The following is a 17,086-nucleotide window of genomic DNA, read 5'->3' as shown; positions in this document are numbered from 1 at the left end:
ATAGCTGATAGAATTCAACAGCACGAGAAACCAAACGAGATATGTTCATTAGTAGTTGACTGCACTTAAAACACTACATCTAAGATGCTATGATCTAAAATAAATGATATATTGTGGACACAGGTGGGCGGGGCTTTAAGTTGGAACTTAAATGCTAACAATTTTTTAATTTAAATTTAAAATTGAGTACTAAATTAAAGATGCCATGATCTAACGATTCTTCATTTCAGCAAGACATACACAAGTGGGCGGGGCTTACATATTTATTTACCTATTTAGGCCACACCTTGTTTCTCTTTAACTAGTTGCTTAGTACGTCACATTACTCTAAAAAACAGTAATTGTCTCTGTACAGGCAACTTTATCCCCGTTATCAGTTAGACAAACCAGAAACACAACATGACATCAACATTCTTCATTTCAGTGAGACATACATAAGTGGGCGGTGCTTACAATTTAGGCCACACCTTGTTTCTCTTCAGCCGTCTCTTAACAGACTCTCACATTGTCTCTGTGGCGTAATTGGTTAGCGCGTTCGGCTGTTAACCGAAAGGTTGGTGGTTCAAGCCCACCCAGGGACTTCACATTTTTTTTTTTTTTTTTAATGTCGCTGACTGATCAAGTACTCGACTTCTGCACAGCGTTTTGTTTCAAAGCTCTTTGTTTTAAGTCCAACATTAACCATAAAGGAGTCAAATAGGAGATTTTATGACCTCGGACTGCATTTCTAGCGTTTTAAATGTCTCTCTCTCAGCTGCTCGACATCTAACTTCAATCTCAAAGGCACTATTGTTGTCGCATTATTGCGGCAAGTAAAATTGCGTGCAGTGGTCACTTTTTGATGTGTCAACCGACTAATAAGCACAGACTTTGTGGGACTTAAGATGCAATAGAGACGCAGAAAGCAGTGCGGTGAAGCCTGGACTTAATTTCCAGAGACTTTTGGTCAAAATGGCTCAGATGAGGTTTAAATACCCACACGTGTTTCATCACACATTTTACACAAACTCACCTCTTCGGCCGTACTTAGTTAAAAAAGTACTCACTAAATGAAGAATACCTCTTTCAGGGAGTTATGTCATTACCAAACCATCTCCCCAAATCTATCCTACAGCTGGAGTAACTTTTAGCTTTTAATTATTACTGATTCAAGACATATTTAAGAAATATTCATCAGAGATTAAGACAGTTAGATCCTTTTAGCTACTTTCGGGTTGTTTATTCTATCAACGAGCAACTATAGAGAATAATAAATAGATTAATAATATATTAATTAATACATGGAGTGGAGCAAAACACACAAAGTGTTTGCCAAAAATATACAACAGCTATGCACACAACTAATCACCAGTGAAGTGAAGCTAGATTTATTATTGACAGTATTGCAGTACCACTCTGATCATACTCTTTCCCTCAGTGTCCCCAGAGGAGACAATGAACGGTCATCAAAGACAGACAGCATGTGAACTAAATCATGACTGTCAGCCCGCTTCACGCTCAGGAAAGAGTATCATCGTCTCATCATCGTGGTTAGCGAGACCAAACATTTTAGAAACACATTTCTCAAGTCAAAAACTATAGAAATGATCCCTGAAAGTATAGTCTTAACCTTCACACTGCTCTCGCTCTACTACTAGTATGACGAACACGAGCTTCTCTGTCATGGTGCTGATAGTTAACAGCCACCAGATGTTTTATACTGAGAACATGATCACAAATAACATCCAAACAGGAGCAGACAACACCGAACAAAAGCCACACAATGCACATAAATATATTTCTGTTAAGAAGATGTAGCATAAACTATTAAATGATCTACACAATATATTTATTGATTTACCCACAATGCCCTCTGGTGGTATATCCCTCCACAGAGTCAAAGTGTGAGTGTAAAAAGACGCCCACTACCAACAAAAAGCTCAGCTGACAAACCTAAACACGTGTAGCCTACTTCTATTTCTAAAAGACTCAAGCGTGGGGGAATAACGTTACTTCACCGCACAATACAGAGAAGTAATCACGCACAATAACGTGATTTAAATCAGTTTTACCAACAATATCCTGGAGAGAATGTTCAAGCATTTAAGATGTTATTATTCAAGATAAAAAAAAAAAATTCTACAGCTGTAAGATAAATGTTGTGGGGAGATGTATTTGTAATGTACTCTTAAAGTATTAATAGTATTATAGTAAAAGTATTAAATCGCACAAAACTAATCAAGCAAAATGTCTATAATTCTGATTGAAGTAAAGTAAGTGGTTCCACTTTTGAATGTTGCCATAAGATGTTTAATAATGGAGTCAATGCAGGAAGTACCAATACCAGATTATAAAAATACTGCATTCAAAATCATGCGTTAAAGTACTTATACTTAGTTTAAAAAGTACTCACTCAATACAGAATACGTCTTTCAGGGAGTTATGTCATCACCAAAACATCTCCCCACAACATTTATCCTACAGCTGGAGTAACTTTTTATCTCTGTATACTGATTCAAGACATATTTAAGAAATATTAATAAGAGATTAAGTTCATTTTAGCTACTTCGGGTTGTTTATTCTATTAACTAGCAACTATAGAGAATAATAAATAGGTTAATAATATATGAATTAATAAATGGAGTGGAGCAAATTGCACAAAGTATCTCCCCCTTTAATGACGTTTTAAGAACCATACATTGAAAATTAAAATATACAACAGCTATACCCACAACTGATTCTAAGTAATGCTAGATTTATTATTGACAGTATTGCAGTACCACTCTGATCATACTCTTTCCCTCAGTGTCCCCAGAGGAGCCAATGAACGGTCATCAAAGACAGACAGCATATGAACTAAATCATGACTGTCAGCCCGCTTCACGCTCAGGAAAGAGTATCATCGTCTCATCATCGTGGTTAGCGAGACCAATCATTTTAGAAACACATTTCTCAAGTCAAAAACTATAGAAATGATCCCTGAAAGTATAGTCTTAACCTTAACACTGCGCTCGCTCTACTACTAGTATGACGAACACGAGCTTCTCTGTCATGGTGCTGATAGTTAACAATAGCCACCAGATGTTTTATACTGAGAACATGATCACAAATAACATCCAACGAGGAGCAGACAACACCGAATAAAAGCCACACAATGCACATAAATATATTTTTGTTCAGAAGATATCGCAACATTTGAAACGCACAATTATAACTTAACAGCATTTGCCACCGGAAATACATTTTAACCCTGTTTTTCTGACAGTACAGAGAACAGCGTATACATCAGATTTGTTCCCATGATAAAAGCTTGTATAAACTATTAAATGAGCTACACAATATATTTATTTAGAATACCCACAATGCTCTCTGGTGGCATGTCCCTCCTCAGAGCATCTTATTGGCTGCTTTGATCCTGCATGGCAGCGTGTTAGCCTCGCATGCTAACAACAACAAGGGGATAACTGTTGTTTTTAAAGCCGGTATTGTATGATCAATATATGTACATTATCTAAATGCTAGTGTCACATTGAGCAAATAAACTTGATGTGAAACGAATGTCACATCGGAAGAGACGAGAAAATTCCACTTTAACGTTAAGAAGTGCTAGCAAGTAGGCTTAGTGTGCACCACTGTTTGGCATCCGACCTCAAACGAGCTTAAACGATAGTTCCTGTTACATGACAAAATAAAGGCGGCATGAGGAAACAGTTAACAAATCGTTGCAAAACGTTTTAATGACTAAATAATAACATACAGGACATATTTTAAAACGTTGTCTCACTACAACAACATATTTCAAATTATGAAGATTTGCTTTTAAAATATATTCTGTTCATTTTAGCTCTTAAGTCTGGTACGAGAGGATTTACAGAGCAAACGCAGCTGTAAGAATTGAATAGAAGGAAGTCTCATTTTACTTTTAAAACATATATTTATTTTCCTTTTAAGCCTCACATAGGGATTAGAATTGAACAAAGCACGTCATGTTGCCTGGCTGTTGCTGGAGAAGGCCAACACAGTGTTACACAGAAATTATGTTACATACTAGAATATTACAGGTGTCATGCTACATTCAGTCATTTGTATCATGATATTATCCTCGATTTTTGGGAAGTGGTGCTGCCTGCTGATGCAGTTGTTTCTCCAGGACAAAGGTGATCAGCTTCTTCACCCAGGAGGACCGAGGGTTCAGGCACACCTTCTCCCCGTTCGCCAGTCCAGCTCTGGTCAAAAGAACAGAAAAGTTACGCAATTAGAGCCACGGCAGAAACACTGAGAACATGAGGCCAAGAGCGGCCCCACTCCTTCCAGGAAGCTCTGGCAAGCAACCGAACATCTCCAGCTTATCTGTGAGCCAAAGTCCAATGAAAGTTCACATGATTGTTGTTGTTTTTTTACTTACATGACCTCAATGTCTGGGCAGTGGGTCCCTTCAGCGACGAGCTTGATGCTCCTCAGGTTGTCTGGAGGGATGATCCTCGACTCCAGCTGAAGGCACCGGCAGTGTGTGTTGTAGTCTCTGCTGATCGGCGGCATTCCTGTCGTCAAAATCGACAGCCAGTGAGATTTTACCACTTTACACTTTTGACACATACCACCCGGCTTCTCATTCTTGCCAGAGTTTTTTTAAATTACCTGTGGGAATGAACTGGCACTCCCCAAAAAAATGGCTTTGGTTGCAGTTTTATTTGACGGGTCAGAACATGCAGATGTTTTCAATTTGAAACCTGTCATCCCTTGGCGTTGCCTCACAATGATGGTGTTCGACTTGATGTGTGGGTGTGTGTGTGTTCATTAATCCATGAATCAGATGTTGACAAGACACTTTCTCACGGAAGTCTTTCTTCACAACCACCAGCCTTGGCATTGTGACACTGTTACACTGGGCACTTCCTCCTTTATCTTGCAGTAATCTTCCTGTTCACTACAACTTAAATTCTCAAAGTCAGGGTGCGGTAAAGTTCACTGAAGCGTTTGGCTGTGTTACCGTAATATACAGCCATTGCTACAACATTCACTTATAGGTAAAACAGTAGTGAACGTCATGCCTGCATCTTGTTTTGGTCTATTTGTCATTAAAATATGGCTAAATACATTTATTGCAGGACATCATTTTGAGGTACTTTTACTTTATTTCCATTTTATGGTAATTTATTTCCTTCTCAAATTTAGTAGAGTTTAAGTATATTGGTCTTTTTACTGCTTTAAGATTAGTCGCTATGCAGATTACGATTGTACGTATGAAAACACGTAATCATATAATTAAATATGATGCATATTTACAGATAAAATTAAAAAACTATTTATTTTAGCAATATTCAATATTACAGAATATAACAATAACACACCAAACAAGATAATTCTGATAAGCGAGTACTTTTACTTTTAATACTTAACTGAAGGTATATAACTGGTCTTGGCTTAAATGTCCCATTAAAGTATGGTTTCCAGGTTAATAACAATCTATTCTGGCACAACTCTGCAGGAAACAACCTCCAACATCACGCCTGAACCTGCCATTCCAAACTCCTGAGGCGTAGTACGCCACCATTTCACAAGACCAGTCACACAGAATCCATCCCACCATGTAATTGTGCTCTTACCGTTGATGAGGACAAACAGGGTCCCGAAAATGAGCAGGATGCAGAGCTTCATCTTGTTTGAGCAGCTGTTTGCAGACAGATATCATACAGCTGTTGGGACCGCTTATATACATTCTGCTCTCCAATATTTATGTACACAGAGATCATGTGCTCTTCTTAAACCGTGTGTGTGTGTGTGTGTGTGTGTGTGTGTGTGTGGGAATTATGGTTTCACTTTGGTGCATTCACATGTGCAGCAGAAGGTAGTCATGGGACGGTGAGTGAAGGGACAGACAAGAGGCCCCGTTGAGGTTAAAAGATGGCGTACTTGCGGTTGCCGGGCAGAGAAATGAGTCACACAGACGGAGCGTGTCTGTCTGGACGGCCGGCCAACAGCTCCATTTCTCTTCTGCTCGTCACGGCTCTGCAGACGTACTCAACTCTGTATTCTCCCTCCGACTGTGAAAGAGGAAAATTATGAAAAAAAAATGATCAACAGACACTTTTCGGTAAACAAACACAGTTTGACCTGTGGCTGCTGCACATGACACTGTGAGGTAGTTGTGTTTTACTTCGGGCCTTTGTTCTGGCCTTGTATATACAGCATAATGGAGATAATATGTGAAGTAGATCATCAGTCGTGTTGTAGAAACACGACTCTAAATGAATTATAATGAACGTCTAAAAAGGCGACTGTTTGCTAAGACATTATACCTTTAACTGTGGGTGAGATGTTTAGCTCGTTGTGAAGTTGTTAAGTTTTGAGGCCCAAAAAAAAGAGTGATTAAATCAGCTTTATGTAGTTTGGTCGTTCATGGGATGAGTTGTTGTTCTTGACCTATTTTTAATTAGCATTGTGTGAAAATCCCCCCAAATCTTTCAAAAACTGCACATAAGAATGAAAATGAAAAACATTTCAGTTCAGTTTTTCTTTTTCATGTCATGTGTCATTTCTATTTTTGCTCACAATGTTCAAACTGTCATCTGGTATTTGTTTTTTAATGTTCCACACTTTCATTTCAGTTTTATTTCACAACAGTACCCACGATCACAATGTGTATCATGCTGACTTGGGTAAACATAAAGGTAATTACTGTAAACTAGAGCACCCATTTGTTTGTAAAGATAAGTAAAAGAACACTATTGTATAAGCTGTGCGATCACAACACTCATTGGGGGGACAATGATATATATTCATTTTTATGATCATGATTGTTAAAAGATCTCATGTGGATTAAGATGAACCTCCATCCACACTGCTGCAATCTGTTTGTTCTGAGGTTAAACTGATTAACTGACACTAAAGTTACTTTGCTAATCAGTCAGGAAGTTGAAATTCCATAATCGGGTCTACATGTATTTGTTCACCAAGTATCATGAGAAATATATAATGTAATAAGTGACAAAGAAAACAGCTGAAGTCCTCTTTTTGATGACAAAGCGCTTTCTGACTTGAATTGAGAAATATTACTCCCTTATGATTGAAGGCATGTGTCGGGAAATAATGTGGGATAAAAGTGGGTCATCAGGCGAAGCCTCAAGGCACATGACCGTAAAAAGAATTACATATTACAGGATGACTTGGCAAAATTGTCATCTTTTGAAAAACAATCTTGGAGACTTTTAGTGGGAATTGTACAACCCAAAGCACAGAATGACTATAATAGTCTATATACTTTGTACAGTGTGTCGGTTAATTATAAATGCTGCAATAAATAAGACAATGACGATCCTTTTCCAGTGTGTTCTGTCCTTAAAGATGGAGAATACTTGAATTTTACGACGCTGTCATGAGCTAAGAGTTTGTTTCTATTGATATAATGTGACTTTGTTATTCATGTTGATTGCAGACCAAAAGCAGAAACCTGCTTGGGGCAAATATGATTTATCAGCATTGTTCCCATAACAATTCCTCATCCGTAAATGGTATGTGGTATGTTGTCCCCCGTGTCAGTAATATACTTCCGATGGACATTTTCAAAATAAGATCTACTTTCACAATGTGTCCACACACTGATACACATTATCAGCGTGTAACAAGAAGTTTAGAGTTGTGTATTTAGACCGGGGATCGGCGTTTTCTAACAAAATATAGAAGATACTCTATTTCCCAAAATGCAATTCGGTGAGGAAAAAAATCGGACATGTCGTCGCCTTTGACCCCGGAAGTGTAACATTACATCCGGGGCTGTAAACCTCTCCGTCTGTTTATATTTTGGGTGTAAGTTTTGATTTTTTCTTGTTAAAAACCGCGAGACGGTTCGGTTCTTATTAAACGACACATAAAACAACGAAAGTAAGTTTTTTTGTACTTACTATCGACGCCACTATAGAGTGACGTTAACGGTTAGCTTTAACGAGAATGCATAACGTTTGTGCTAAGCTAACGTCAGCTACCAAAGTCCAGTCTTAAAATGTAAAACTGTTGCTGCTGATTTGCATGTTTAAGCTCCACACATCTTAGTTTCAAACCATACCGCACCCGTTGATGTATTTTAATTAAACACACTGTCGGTTAACAGCAGACAATGCTAACTGTTAGCCAAATAGAAGCTAACTTAATGTTAGGCCTTTAACCCTGAAGTTACACCTGTGGTATTTCTAATGTTTTGAGCATGCAGATAATCGACGCCTCTACTTTTAACCTTTCATGTGCCACTGAACACTGTCTACACCAGCTGGCCCCGCCGCTGCCTGTCACCATGCCCGCCCTGTTGGAGAGACCCAAGCTGTCCAACGCGATGGCCAGAGCCCTCCACAAGCACATCATGAGGGAGAGGGAGCGCAAGCGACAAGGTGAGCACTCACTTTGTGTGTTTTAAAACTAGCCTAGCAGAGGTAGAAGTGTACAAAGCTGACTGAAAACACTACGTTTCTCTATGATAAGAAATTAACTGAATGTTTCCTAAGTTCCCGTTTGTTATTTAGCCTATTTCCCTCCTACAATAAAGAATTACTTCCACCTACTTATTATTCTCCTAAATATGCAGCTTCATCTACTCACGCTGTGAAAAGGCTCTGCAGACTGAGTATATTGTCATACCTAGTGTATTCACAAGTACATTTGATATCTAATAATACTCTTACTCTAGAGATTTTAATGTGTTTTCCACCACCGCTAAATAACATGAATATAATTTACCAGAGGAGGAAGAGGTGGACAAAATGATGGAGCAGAAGATGAAAGAGGAGGAAGAGAGGAAGCGGACAAAAGAAATAGAGGAGAGGATGTCTTTGGAGGAAACCAAAGAACAGGTTGGAACATTTTTAAAACATTTCAACTGCAATCTGTGTATTAAACTCCATATGGCTTTGCTGTCTTACCTTGGGTTGTAACAAATACTACACGGCAAGTTGTGCAGCAATTCGGTTTCTTATGCTGTGATTCCCAACCCCCTCCCAAACTAAACCCCAGGTAATGAAGATGGGGGAAAAACTCCAAGGCCTCCAAGAGGAGAAACACCAGCTCTTCTTACAACTCAAGAAGGTACTTCATGAAGAGGAGAAGAGGCGCAGAAAGGAGCAGAGGTAGTAAGGATGACGCAGCGTTTTCATTACTTTCATAACATAACAGCATCATAGAATTTTGTTATTAAACCCAGACATTTTACATTTTTTTGTACTTTTGGTATTCAGTTGCATTTTTGTTCTTTCTAGTGATATCACAACATTGACGTCGGCGAGCTACCAACCCAGCTTGCCCATGCATGCAGGGCAGCACCTCCTCAGCATTCAAGGTAAGGAAGGTTTCGTTATTAAGAAGCCTCATCTCACCCGGGTATTTGTGTGAGTCTGTTCCTAATACTCATCCCTCTCTCTGACTCTATAAGGCAGTCCAGTCAGCCACAGTCGACCTGGAGCGCTACTTGGAGAACGTAGTAAACAGCTGTTCCCAACAGCTGTGATTCCAGTGAGTAAAGTGGTCTGATATTCACAGTCTTACATGTCCATGTGCTTTAGGAGATGCTCATTTAGACACCAGTATATGACTATGCCTCGCCTCCTCCTCTTGTTAGGCACGTCACTATCAAACCGCCGGGTTCAGCTCGGGCTCGGCAGAGCACGGCCAGTTCAGCGGTAGCCAGGGGGTCCATGAGTCCTACGGGGTGGCTCAGACCCAGCACCCCTCCACCTACGCCCCTGGACCGTCGGTACCCGTCAGTTTCGCAAGCAGTTCTCAGATCAGAGGTAAAGGACATGTGTATGTTTCAGTGGCAGGGTTCACACATCATCTGAAGTACATACAGTCTACATGCAGAGATTGTTCTTCAGGTTTTGTCACACTAATATACATTCCTCAGTTCAGTCGTCCTTCATAGTTGTTGTGGCATGCTATGATCAATCATTTGCACCACATCACAGTGGCTGTAGTAGTTATAAGACAAAGAAACGTTTGTTCTCCCACAGGTGCGTCTGCCTTCCAGGCCATGCAGTACCTCCCCCACCAGCAGACCGGCTACCCCGTCCACAGTCACTTCACCTCCCAGCCTGGTCAGTTCCGCCGCTGTCATCGTCCTTGTGTTCCACTGCTGTTTTATTGCTGTATGATTATTTAGGACTGTCAGGAAAAAGTCAGCGTATTGTAAAATAACCCGAATGTGTGCTCTGTATTTGATGTCAGTGGTTGTTTGATTGTAAACTTCTGTATCTCCTGCAGGATACATTCCCGGAGCAGGGATACCCCTCCAGAAGCAGCTGGAACATGCCAACCAACAGTCTGGCTTTACCGATGCAGTAAGAAATGAAATACCAAAATAAAAAGTATTGGATAATGTATTGTAAAAAGCGTGATTGTATTTAAACATGGCTTATTAAAATGTCCCACAAATGAAAATTGTACGTCTAATTTGTAAGTATCAGACCGAACATAAAGATTCTAAGAGCTTTTGGCCCAAACCTTTCTTACCATTCCACTGTCTAAATGTTGGCAGCAGCTGGCATAAGCTTCATTCACCCGTCCTTTTACTTCAGGTCATCACTTCCTTATCTGATTACAGTTTTTCTTTTTTTTTTTGTTCCGTCTCCTTGATGTTCTCACAGGGCACTTTGAGGCCGATGCATCCACCAACCATGCACCCTTCTGCTCCGGGACTGCTGCCCACACCATCGCTGGCCGTCCAGATTTCTACTGCAAAGGTGAAGCCCAAAACACACACACTTTCACAACCCTTTCATTACCTCAATTTTTGCTTCGAAACCATTTTACACCCTCCAGTTTTGGCAAAATTGCTCCTCCAACCCGCTTACTTCTTCCTCTTGATATCGACCTTACTTTGCTGTCATCACGTGTTTCTGGTCATGTTCACTCAGCATGTCGTTCCTTGTTTCCTCCACCAGGCCCCGTTTCAGACCTCTCCCCAGAGTGCTCCTCGCCACGGCTTCCTCCCCCACAGCCAGAGCGGCCAGAGGTTCTACCACCACGCAAAGTAACTCCTCTTCATCGTCACTGAGCTTCACTCGCGGTTCTGGAGAACCTTTTGGACGAGTAATCGACTTCTCCAAAATAACATCATTTGGCTGGATTATGCCTTTTCGTTTGTGTTTTATTCCATGTACAGTACCGTTTTGGACTTTGTTAATAAGTGACTATCAGTCCTCATGCTTGTGTGTTTTTCTAAACATCCAACATGGATTTTTACATAATAAGGAGAAAATACCAGGTGCTCTTGAAGTCAAAGGGAAGCCTCGGGGCTGACTTCAGGCACACTCGCACCGAGCCAGGGAGGAAGTTAAAATGCCCTTTTTTGCCTTTGAACTCCTCCTTCAAGCTGTGCCCTGAGGAAGACCCCCGTTGTACTTTTTAACTTTGATATGTCCTCAACTTAAAAACGGCATTTAACCTTCATCACTGGCTGCGAGTTGGCCTGAAGTAAGCCCAGAGGGTTCCCTTTGTCTACAGATTGTTATATTGCCGACACCGCTAAGACCTTCTGGAGACGATGTGCGCTAAAATGTCAATAACTTGTATAACGCAAGACTTATTCTTTGTTTACTAGCATTCATAATTACAACATCCAGTTTGTAGATTAAGTCGACATGTTTTCCCCTCTAACGTAACACGCACACTGATGAACACTGCTATTACTGAAACACATTGACTTAACCGAAGGAGAGAGAGAGCAACAGCGCTTGTTTTACATGAGACATCAAGGCATGTCTTGCAGGATTTTGCAAAGTTAAAACGAATAATAAAAGGCCAACGAGTCATCTGGTATTTCTTCCATTTTGTCAAGCAAGTCAGAATGAGGCTCTCGAGGTCTGTGGTCCTCCCGGCAAAAACAAGAGCGTTGTGTTTACTTCACGGGGGCGTTTAAAGGTATCAGCTCCAGAGACACGTGTGCAGGAGGATAACTCGTCTGCTCAGGCGCACACACGCCCCGTCTATTGGATGCGTTGTTAGGAGAACTTACCCTGGCGATAATAGCTCTCTTGTGTTATTTATCCCTTTCAATTCCTCCTCCTCCTCCTCTTCGCTCCCCTCTGTCCGCACTCGTCTAGCCGGGAATAAAACCCCGTCATGAGTCAAACACATTACAATGTTATTGTGTAGTCATGATAGCCTTCCACGGTATTATTATTATTAGAAAAAAACATAATCCACTCAAACTCAAGGTCCACTTACTGACTTTTTCTAGTCCTGTCCTTTCAACCGCATCTCGTGGTTTTCATCAGAGGATGAGTTAGCACAGTTATGACAGTAGGTGACATCCTATAAATTGCACAGTCCGTTTGTTACATTGCAGTCTGGAATACAGATGTTATGTTGTATTTCAGAGTGTTTGACACAATGTAACTGCAATACAATGTCTACAATGGATTCTAGAACAGTTGGTGCGCGAACTCTGTGTCGTGACCCCACTGGTGGACCTCGGAGCGCCATCTAGTGGGCTGTGGAAAAGCTTGTGAGGAAACATGACCCTGAATACATTCAAATAGATGCTATATTGTCTTGTTCTCATTGTATTCTTGCCATCTTGTCAGTACTCTTGTGTACAAATGATGTGATGGGCACACTGTAAAATGATCTACCTTCATATATCATAGCATTCCTGTCAGCAGGTACTTATTGGCATTTACATATACAGCTGATCCACAGAGCTGTAATGAACAAAAATTGAATGACAGTATCGAACATAACATAATCCACAGTATCGTGCCGCCGTGCTCCTCCGCTGACTGTAATTCCCTCTGCTGATACTAATTATACTTCTAATTTGAGTCTTTTTCATGTCGAGAGACGGCTTCTGAGCACAGAGAATGGTTCCATTGAACTTGGCAGTTATTAGTGCTGCTGGGTTCAATTTCGTGCTGTGAAACTGGAGTCATATGCCCTATGAAGAATGGAATTAAAGGCAAAGTTAGCGTGACCCCGAAATGACAAATTAGTCATTGCTTTTTTTAATCATAACTTTATTTAAGTGCGCCAAACCCACAGCAAGCTTTTGCACCCAGAGCCTAATAACAGAAACATTATTTACAAGTCAAAATGTGACCTTTTCAGACAGCTCATCCAGCAATCAAGTCCCATATGGAAGTGTAATTTTAGGACTATTTCTACAGTGTAGAGCAACAGAAAACCAGAGCAGGACTCACTGCACTACACTCAATATATCTAAAAGTGTTAAAACTACAACAGTATGCTACTATGCGTATACATATTCTTAATATAATAATGCATGATAAGCCTTATTTATCACAATCACAGTGGCCAATTACTAACTTTTGATCTATTTAGCTGGTAATAGAATGACAATACTTTTAAGTACGCATTTTAATGCAGGTCAAAAGAGGCCAGAGTAAGAAGTGCATGAGAGCGCGGAGACACTGACGGGTTTGTATGTGCGCTGCTGGATTAATGACGTCATTGAGGAGGATTAGGTCTGCAGCCAGAAGGAGGCAGTAATGCAACGCCAAGGATGCCAACTGCCGCGGAACCTCAACGAAGAAGAAGAAAAATTTCGGCAAGAGCAGGAGGGAGGGGACTCTGGAGTGAAAGTGTAGTAATCCGACAGCCAGCATGAGCGACGCCGAGGCGCAGAGCGCTCCACCATCGGCACCTGCGGAAGAGAAGCCACAGCCGGAGAGGAAAGTCATAGGTGGGTGTAGATGAGTGAATATGCTGCGAACCTGCGCGTGCCAAGTGGTTAAAGAATCTTTTAAAAAGACCAGCTTTAGTTTGAATTAATGTGCGTTTTAAATGGAAGTGAGTGAGAAACTGATTTATCGGATATTGTTGTATCGTAAAGTTAATTTGCGTTATTAAAAATATATTCTTTTTTTAAAAGTCTGCAAGTCTGTGCTAATTACAGAAATGTAGCCTACCACTTAAGGTAACTCGACAATGTTTTATGGGAGCAACACGTGTCTTCAGTTTTTAATAGAAGAAGAAACATTCCTTGATTAGTCCCACAGTGGGGAAATTATTCTCTTAAACATGGGTTCGTGGGAAACGATTTTTGTTTTGTTTTTATGATTAAGTAAAACCTCTACTGTGAAACCAAATGGTAACTTGAGGGCTTTTACCGGCAGAAAAAGAAAGTGTTTTAATTTAAAGTTTTCCCCAAAATAAATCACTGAAACATGTCTACGTCTCCTTTACATTTCCGCACATTGGTTTATTTTAGCGGCTTTTTGTTCTTCTGCGCTAAGAAGGAAAAGGGGGGACATGAATCTGCATTATTTGTATTTAAAGTGGCTGTTAACAGAGTGAACACATGCCCTATCAGCCGTGGCGCGTTCCGACCCGGTCGTGCACGCGCGTTCACACGGGTGCAAATCATTTCGCTGATAACGCACTTTAGGGGACTTTCAAGTCCTCGTCGTTTTTGTTTCTATGGCCAGATGAGAAACACGTAGCCGTGTTGTTAACCCCCCCCCCCCCCCCCCCCCCTCCTCGTGACCTAGCTCAGACCTGGTTTCAAAGTCTTATTGTTAATGATTGACACACGGAGCTCCCTTTTCTTGTAAGCAGGGCTGCCATTGATGCAAGCAAGATAACTTTAATTTGTAGTGTGTTCTCGGACTGGCTGTGTAATGGTGTGTCTCGTTAAATGTCACCGGGATACACGTTTTAATCATGTGCTCCTGTTTTATTATTGTAGCCACCTTGGTTCAAGGCACAGTGAAGTGGTTCAATGTGCGTAATGGATATGGCTTCATAAACAGGTACTTTTCCTCTACATAACGTTGGAGTATCTACATTACTTGCACCACTATGATTTATTTGCTGATTAAAAATTGCCCCATGAGCCATGTTTGCTAAACCGGTTTTATTTCTCCCAGAAATGACACCAAAGAGGACGTGTTTGTTCATCAGGTAAGTTGATGGCCATTTTTCTTGAATTGGTGTTTTTCATGTGTTTATGTGTCCTTTGATGTTAAACCTGTCCCCTCAGACTGCTATCAAGAAGAACAATCCGAGGAAGTTCCTCCGCAGTGTTGGCGACGGGGAGGTTGTAGAGTTTGATGTGATTGAAGCTGCAAAGGTGAGAATCTGGGCAATCTGTTTCATTGACTGGCATTTAGGGTTTTCGTTTTCTTAACATGTCCCATTCCAGCCCCTCTCTCATGTCCCACAGGGCTCAGAAGCAGCCAATGTAACCGGTCCAGGCGGTGTTCCAGTGAAAGGCAGCCGCTACGCTCCCAACAAACGTCGCTTCCGTCGACGATTTTTCCCGCGCAGCCCGAAGCCCGGTGAGGAGGGCAAGCCAGCTGATGGCCAGTCCTCCGCCGCCGAGGGAGAGGGATCAGGAGAGAACGATGCAGTGAAACCTCAGCAACGCCGTCGGAGGCCCCGAAGACCACGGCAGGAGGCACAAGATGTAAGCTGAAGAGGGAACGACAATCTTTTAGGACTTTTTTTTTTTAAGAGTGTAAAGCAGGGTTTGTATAAAAGAAAGTAAAGTTGCAACACTGTTAAGAACAACTCTGGTAATTCGGGATATTCAGAAATTGGCAAATTCGAGCTGTTCTGTGTGTCAGACTAGTTTGAATTTGTCGGCTTGATCCGTCAGGGTGAGGCTGGAGAGCAAAAGAACGGCGTGGCAGAGGGCGACCAAACGCAGCGACAGCCGCAGCAAAGATGCTGGCGCCCGTACCGCAGGTGACGTGGCAATGCTGCCGATATTTTGTCTTCCTATTTTTGCTTCTGTATTACAGACCTGCAATGCTGACTCAATATGTCCTCTGTCCTGGGATTCACAGACCGTTCCGTCCTCGCCCACCTCCTGAGCAGGCCGGGGACGGCCAGCAGCAGGCCGGGGACGGCCAGCAGCAGGCCGCCCAGCAGCAGGCCGGGGACGACCAGCAGCAGGCCGGGGACGACCAGCAGCAGGCCGGGGCCGCCCAGCAGCAGGCCGCCCCAGAAGGCCAGCAGCAGGCCGCCCAGCAGCAGGCCGCTCCAGAAGGCCAGCAGGCCGCTCCAGAAGCGATCCGGGAGCAAGGCGAGGTGAAGCAGACAGAGGCCTCTGAGGGGCCCCAGACCAACGGCGAAGCAGCTGAGGGCCAGAAACAACAACGGCGCCAGTCTAGACGGCGCAGGCAAAGGAACTCCGAGTCCTCTACCTCGAAAGTGAGTGCCATTGTTGTTCCTGGTCGGTAAACTGCATCAAGTGACCGATGAGCTGCTGAAGCTATTTCACAAATGCAGAATATCTTTCAAAATATTCTATTTCATATAAAGTGTTTTTTAGGATTATTTTCTTGACGGTTGTGCTTACTGCACGCTTAACACAATTGTATTACTTGCACACATTGCAGAACGATACAGAGAAGTCTACATCAGAGTCCGGTACCCCCCCTCAGACCGCCAAACCAGATGACCTTAAATCCACATCAAAATCACCAAAGGGCTCCCCCAAAACGTCCCCCAAATCCTCCCCCGAAACGCCAAAATCACCTGAGGTAAGTAGCCCAAACTGCTCCTTTTTCACCGATGTTCGTTGTGTGGCCACAACTATTTAAACGGCCTCCTTCCCTCCAGCAGGCAGCTGACACAACAGTCCCAGCAGCAACAGAGTGACACCAGTGAGAGGACAGTCTCGTGACCCTTGGTAAGAGGTGGGTCATGCAGGGTGGGAGACGTGAGTGTGTTGGGTTGCACTTCATGCAACACATTAGCTCACATCTTTTACAGGCCATTTTCCTGAATATGGATTTAAGGTGGCGTTAAAGGGATGGAAAGATTTTAATTAGTTTTTTAGTTTTATGACTCTTTAATTAAGTTTGTACTTTGTTGTGAGTCCTTTTTGTTTACTGCAGGGAGCAAATTCCAGTGAAGGCGTTTTTGTTTTTGTTTATTTCTCTTTTGTTTTCGTAGGTCCTAGGGTTGGAGGACTGGACCTATTTCAGAACGCATGCGCTGCTCTCCCCTCCCTGCACTTGCCCCATCCTCTAGCCCACCCAGTCTCGCTGGCGGCCCTCAGGCCTCCTCCTCCCCTCTCATCTAGACACGGGACAATTGGAGAGGGGGGGGGAAGAAGGGGATACAGGTGGGTGGTGGGTGCATATTTAGAAATTGAAAG

The 17,086-nt window shown here is 42.1% G+C and overlaps 3 protein-coding genes across 7 annotated transcripts; 2 read left to right on the top strand and 1 right to left on the bottom strand.

Annotated features, from left to right (window-relative positions):
- Positions 1-3,977: 3,977 nt before the first annotated feature.
- Positions 3,978-6,009, bottom strand: LOC306796430 (interleukin-8-like). Of its 2 annotated transcripts, XM_079295344.1 has the most exons (4): positions 5,893-6,009; positions 5,586-5,650; positions 4,385-4,520; positions 3,978-4,205 (listed from the first exon to the last, which is right to left on the bottom strand). In XM_079295344.1, exons 2-4 carry the CDS (start codon positions 5,635-5,637, stop codon positions 4,076-4,078), a joined length of 318 nt encoding a protein of 105 aa, XP_079151470.1. In that variant the 5' UTR covers positions 5,638-5,650; positions 5,893-6,009; the 3' UTR covers positions 3,978-4,075. The 2 variants fall into 2 exon arrangements, with proteins under 2 accessions (XP_079151470.1, XP_079151471.1); XM_079295345.1 differs by lacking the exon at positions 5,586-5,650 and having other exon boundaries at positions 5,893-5,997.
- Positions 6,010-7,722: 1,713 nt separating this feature from the next.
- Positions 7,723-12,884, top strand: gps2 (G protein pathway suppressor 2). Of its 4 annotated transcripts, none has more exons than XM_079295752.1 (11): positions 7,723-7,785; positions 8,243-8,360; positions 8,710-8,819; positions 8,980-9,092; positions 9,201-9,301; positions 9,395-9,474; positions 9,581-9,752; positions 9,972-10,055; positions 10,222-10,298; positions 10,605-10,700; positions 10,902-12,884. In XM_079295752.1, the coding sequence occupies exons 2-11, from the start codon at positions 8,267-8,269 to the stop codon at positions 10,992-10,994; spliced, it is 1,020 nt and encodes a 339-aa protein (XP_079151878.1). In that variant the 5' UTR covers positions 7,723-7,785; positions 8,243-8,266; the 3' UTR covers positions 10,995-12,884. The 4 variants fall into 4 exon arrangements, with proteins under 4 accessions (XP_079151878.1, XP_079151877.1, XP_079151879.1 ...); XM_079295751.1 differs by having other exon boundaries at positions 7,746-7,860; XM_079295753.1 differs by having other exon boundaries at positions 7,746-7,860; positions 8,980-9,095; positions 9,222-9,301; positions 10,902-12,883.
- Positions 12,885-13,581: 697 nt separating this feature from the next.
- LOC306796279 (uncharacterized protein) lies at positions 13,582-16,958 on the top strand (the record flags this gene model as incomplete). Its single annotated transcript, XM_079295133.1, has 11 exons — positions 13,582-13,660; positions 14,666-14,729; positions 14,847-14,880; positions 14,960-15,049; positions 15,143-15,385; positions 15,578-15,666; positions 15,768-15,819; positions 15,979-16,134; positions 16,323-16,466; positions 16,546-16,615; positions 16,882-16,958. The coding sequence occupies 10 exons, from the start codon at positions 13,582-13,584 to the stop codon at positions 16,582-16,584; spliced, it is 990 nt and encodes a 329-aa protein (XP_079151259.1). The 3' UTR covers positions 16,585-16,615; positions 16,882-16,958.
- Between the last annotated feature and the right edge of the window lie 128 nt (positions 16,959-17,086).

The sequence above is a fragment of the Melanostigma gelatinosum genome (assembly GCF_949748355.1).
Source record: "Melanostigma gelatinosum genome assembly, chromosome: 23".
Classification (NCBI taxonomy): Eukaryota; Metazoa; Chordata; class Actinopteri; order Perciformes; family Zoarcidae; genus Melanostigma; species Melanostigma gelatinosum.
The sequence above is the reverse complement of the archived record's forward strand: the minus strand, read 5'-3'. Positions and strand labels throughout refer to the sequence as shown.

Coding starts and splice junctions, on each gene's coding strand:
- gps2 (XM_079295752.1), top strand. CDS start 8,267: ATGCCCGCCCTGTTGGAGAGACCCAAGCTGTCCAACGCGATGGCCAGA. Junction 8,820..8,979: donor TGGAGGAAACCAAAGAACAG/GTTGGAACATTT, acceptor ACTAAACCCCAG/GTAATGAAGATGGGGGAAAA. Junction 9,302..9,394: donor GCACCTCCTCAGCATTCAAG/GTAAGGAAGGTT, acceptor TGACTCTATAAG/GCAGTCCAGTCAGCCACAGT.
- LOC306796430 (XM_079295344.1), bottom strand. CDS start 5,637: ATGAAGCTCTGCATCCTGCTCATTTTCGGGACCCTGTTTGTCCTCATC. Junction 4,521..5,585: donor CCTGTTTGTCCTCATCAACG/GTAAGAGCACAA, acceptor TTTTGACGACAG/GAATGCCGCCGATCAGCAGA. Junction 4,206..4,384: donor TGCCCAGACATTGAGGTCAT/GTAAGTAAAAAA, acceptor TCTTTTGACCAG/AGCTGGACTGGCGAACGGGG.